Source organism: Furipterus horrens, unplaced genomic scaffold (genome assembly GCF_987537825.1).
Source record: "Furipterus horrens unplaced genomic scaffold, mFurHor1.1.pri manual_scaffold_4, whole genome shotgun sequence".
Classification (NCBI taxonomy): Eukaryota; Metazoa; Chordata; class Mammalia; order Chiroptera; family Furipteridae; genus Furipterus; species Furipterus horrens.
Window position 1 is genome coordinate 194,944,015 of NW_028327174.1, and position 4,783 is coordinate 194,948,797.

Consider the following 4,783-nt stretch of genomic DNA (forward strand, 5'->3'; position numbering starts at 1 on the left):
AATGACAAAGAAATTAATTTTTTTTTAAAATATGGAGATGTGAAAAGCCAAACGCACTTCACAACAACTTAAAAATTAGGGGAAGGACCAGTCCTTGCAGCTTCTATTTAATACCAGCCAAAGTGACACAAGCATCCTCAAAGTCTTTTACAATTCCTGTTTATCCAAGAAAAGAGAAAAATTAAGTTCTATAAAACACATCCTGTTTTACTCTTCCCCATAACAGGTCCAGTAATGTAAGCCAAGGTTTGTGAGTGACAGCTGTAAGGAGGAAGACAAGTGAGCTATAGTTTTAATAATTTGTATTTAGATGGCAAGTCAGTTGGAAGAATATGATTTTTTATTCAAGAGTTTTCTCAAGGCCCCTTTCATGTCTTTATTTCTCAGGCTATAAATAAAGGGGTTCAGCATGGGAGTTACCACTGTGTACATCAATGAAGCAATTATGTTATTGTCATTGGTGTTGTTGGATGAAGGAAGAAAATATAGACCGATAATTGACCCATAATAGAGAGTCACTACTGAGAGATGAGATCCACATGTGGACAAGGCTTTATAGATGTTGGTAGAGGGACCGCGGAAGATGGTGGCCCCAATATGGCCGTAAGAAACCAGGATGCATAAGAATGGAAGCATAATGGCTGTTAATCCCACTGTAAAGATTACCAATTGGTTGAGGGAGGTGTCTGAGCAGGACAATTTGAGCAGGGCAGCAGGGTCACAGAAGAAGTGGGGGATGGTGTGCTCAGCACAGAAGGACAGCCGGGCTAGGAGGAGGGTATGCAAAAGAGCACAGGCACAAGCAATGACCCAGGACTCAACCACCAGCATGACACAAATGCTCTGACTCATGATAGTGGTGTACTGCAGAGGGTGACAGATGGCCACATACCTGTCATAAGCCATTGAAGTGATCAAGAAACTGTCCAGGTCTGCAAAAAATATGAAAAAATATGTCTGTGAAATGCAGCCTTCATAGGGGATAGAAAGGTGCTGGGTTAGCATGTTCATCAGCATCTTTGGGACAGTGACAGATGAGAAAGAGATATCAATGAGGGCCAAGTGGCTGAGGAAGAAGTACATGGGCGTGTGCAGGCGAGAGTCCAGCCTGATGAGCAGGATGATGAGCAGGTTGCCCAGCACTGTGGTCAGGTACATGCCCAGGAACAGGACGAAGAACATGCCCTGATGCTCCGGCTGGATCGGGAGCCCCAGGAGGAGGAACTCAGACACGGTGCTCTGGTTGTCCCTCCTCATACTGGTATACTAGCTGGAAAGAACTGGTGGAGGAAGGTGAAGGGAAAAGATGAAGTTTCTCAGGATAAAAAAATTTATTGTTGTGACATAGCATAATAGAAATGTTCTTTTGATTTAGGAAATGTCTTCATCCATATTTTCTTATATTTGATGTATATTTTGCTGAATGAATGTAGAAAAATTATAGCTTAGAATATATAGCCACTTTCTTTCTCAGTGTCATTCCAGTCTCTGTAAATGATAATACTAACAGTTAATATTTATTAAACATTGTCCTTGTGCATTATTTTAATAGTTTACATGCAGTAACTGACTCAACAGTCTTAAATATATGAATGGTAGGTATTGTTATTGTTTCCACTCTTTGGACAGGAGAGCTGAGGCCAACAGTCTCACAGTCACAGCAGTAAGAAAAGGAGAAGCTAGGATTTGCACTCAAACATTTTGACTCCAGAGTTTGTCTTCTGGAAACAAAGCAAATTATTTGATGTCAGAAATCTCATTGACCTTCATGATTTTGCATGTAATGAGATGTTTAATACTGTGTTCCCTGCTTGTCTACATAACCTATAATTATTTATAATTTGTTTATTGGTCGTAGACCCAGGATCCATCACAGATAATTAATGCATACACAATATAAATTTATTGCTCAAATAAAAGATGTCACATTCAATTAAATTAATCATGGAGCCTCTTTAAGAAACTTACATCATTACAGGAGTGACAGCTCTACCTAAGACACAGAGGCAAACAAACACAGGAGCCTGTCAAGATGAGGAGGCACAGAAGTATGGCCCAAAAGGGGAAACGGATCAAAGTTCTAGTGGGAAAACTAAGCAACGAGGGGCTAGTCAACCTAACAGCCGCAGAGTTCAAAACACTAGTGATAAAGATGCTCACGGGCTTGACAGATATGCTTGAGTATGGCAAACACAGAAGGGAAGAAGTGAAGGCTGGGCTAAGTGAAACGAAGGAAAATCCACACAAAACCAATGGTGAAGGGAAGGAAACCAGGGTTCAAATCAATTATTTGGAACATAAGGAGGAAAACAACACTTAACCAGTACAGAACGAGAAAACAAGATTTGAAAAAAATGAGAGGCTTAGGAACCTCTGGGACAACTTTAAACAGGCCAATATCCAAACCAAAGGTGTGCCAGAAGGAGAAGAGGAAAAGCAAAAAATTGAAAACTTATGTGAGAAAATAACAAAGGAAAACTCCTCATATTTGATGAAGGAAATAGACATACAAGTCCAGGAAGCACAGATAGTCCCAAACAAGCCAGACCCAAAGAGGACCACACCACGACACATCATAATTAAAATGCCGAAGGTTAAAGATAAAGAATCTCAAAAGCAGCAAGAGAAAAGAAGAGAGTTACCTACAGAGGAGTTCCCATAGGACTATCAGCTGATTTCTCAAAAGAAACTCTGCAGGCAAGAAGTATTCAAAGTGATGAAAAGCAAGGAACCACAACCTAGATTACTCTATCCAACAAAGCTATTATTTAGAATGGAAGGGCAGATGAAGTGCTTCCCAGACAAGGTAAAGCTAAAGGAATTCATCATCACCAAGCCATTATTACATGAAATGTTAGTGGGACTTATTTAAGAAAAAGACTAAGATTAAAACTATGAACATTAAAATGACAACAAACTCACAACTATCAACAACTGAATCTAAAAAACAAAAACAAACTAAGCAAACAAGAACAGGAAGTGAATCATAGGTATGGGGATCATTTGGAGGGTTATCAGCTAGGATGGAAAAGGGGACAAGTGGTGCAGGAATTAAAAAAGCATAATTGGTAGGAACAAAATAGACAGGGGATGTTAAGAATAGCATAGGAAAGGGTAAAGCCAAAGAACTTACATGCATGACCCTTGGACATGAAGTAAGGGGGAGTTGCTGAGGAAAGAGGGGTACCAGGTAGAGGGGGACAAAGGGGGAAGAATTGGGACAACTGTAACTGCATAATCAATAAAGTATACTTAGAAAAAGGAATTCTAATCTTTTCAGTGTGTCTAAAATAGCCTATAAGAGATCTATGTCCTAACCTAGGTTATTCATGATTGAAATATATATATAATTTTTGAAACGTAGGAATTCACTATAACATATCAAAGCTTGCTATAAAATTATATTGATTATAACAAATAATATTTTCTGCCATGTTTTTAACTACCATATTAGATTTTCTCTAGCAGATCATGATTTGACCAAAACCAGACATCTGCTGCTCATTAAAGAGAAGAACATAGGATTTGTAATTTCCCAAAAGCATTTGTATAAGTGTATTGTCTCAGTCCTTAATCAGATGATTGAAAGTAAATAGAGAAACAAGGATATCAGCTACTGAATTTACAGACAAATGCTCATAAAGTGAATTTCTCAAGGCTTCAGGATAAAGCAGATCAAACCCTGGTCAGTGTTTTTGATGGAACTGCCTAGTTTCAACAAATAAGGGAAAGGTTAAGGCAAGTATGGTACACATCCATTGGAAATATCACATAGCCAATAAAATGAGGTCATGAAAAGCGTATGTTATAATACTTAAAAGAACATAATAGAAAATTATATTCAGGCATGTTGACAATGATTTGCAAAAAATACAGACTATTTTTTTTAAACCTGGAAGGTTCTGCTCATAGCTTGGATGTAGGTCAGATATTCTGCAAAACTGTGAAAGAGATAACATTTTCCTGGAGCGGAAAGTACAAACCCTAGGGAATTATAATTATTATATCCACCTAAATTATTCAAAATGACACACAAAATTATGTAAAGTGCCTGGCACAAATCATACACACACACACACACACACACACACACACACACACACACACACTCTGCTGATTCGAGCCTACTAGTACTGCCCTTACCTAGCTCAGGAGTGATAAATTCAAATCCTGTCAGCTCTAATATAGGAACTAGTATTTCATTTTCTCCCTCAAAAGCTTAGAATTGGGAAAGAAAGAAAAGTCACAAGCTCAGCCCTGAAGTGAAGAGGAGGTGTGCTCTCTCTTTTAAACCAAATCCAGGCAAGGACAAAGGTATCCACTTTTATCAGTCAGGCTGGGAACCCAGGAGACCAAGGCCACACATTTCTGGTGAGGGACAATTTTGGAGTAATTACTGCATTTTCCTTAACCATTCCCAGTGGAGACATGCTTCAGCCAGAGACTAAATATAGTCAGCTCCTTTGGGTACATTAAAGAGAACCTTTATATTTTCAGATTCATTTATTTATAAAGAATTTTCACATCTCTGAGCTCATTTAACCTTCACAATAACTCTTGAGGTAGATCGTATTTTCTTCGTGTTATTGTGTTTGAGAGTGGCTCAAAAGAAAATGGCCAAATGAGGGTTCAAACCCAAAGTCTAGTCCCACTGCACATGAAGCCTCCCCTGTAGTAGTGGGTTCTATAGCACATGGACTTCTTCCTTTTCATGTTCAATCTGGACCTGGGAGAAAGGCCGCTACTGACCCCTGCCTGGGGAGTAAAAACACTTACCAAAGAA

At 38.9% G+C, this 4,783-nt stretch overlaps 1 protein-coding gene across 1 annotated transcript; it reads right to left on the reverse strand.

The window, feature by feature from the left end:
* Positions 1 to 318: 318 nt before the first annotated feature.
* Positions 319 to 1,257, reverse strand: LOC150013678 (olfactory receptor 1J1-like). Its single transcript, XM_090276000.1, has one exon. The coding sequence runs from the start codon at positions 1,255 to 1,257 to the stop codon at positions 319 to 321; it is 939 nt and encodes a 312-aa protein (XP_090132126.1).
* Between the last annotated feature and the right edge of the window lie 3,526 nt (positions 1,258 to 4,783).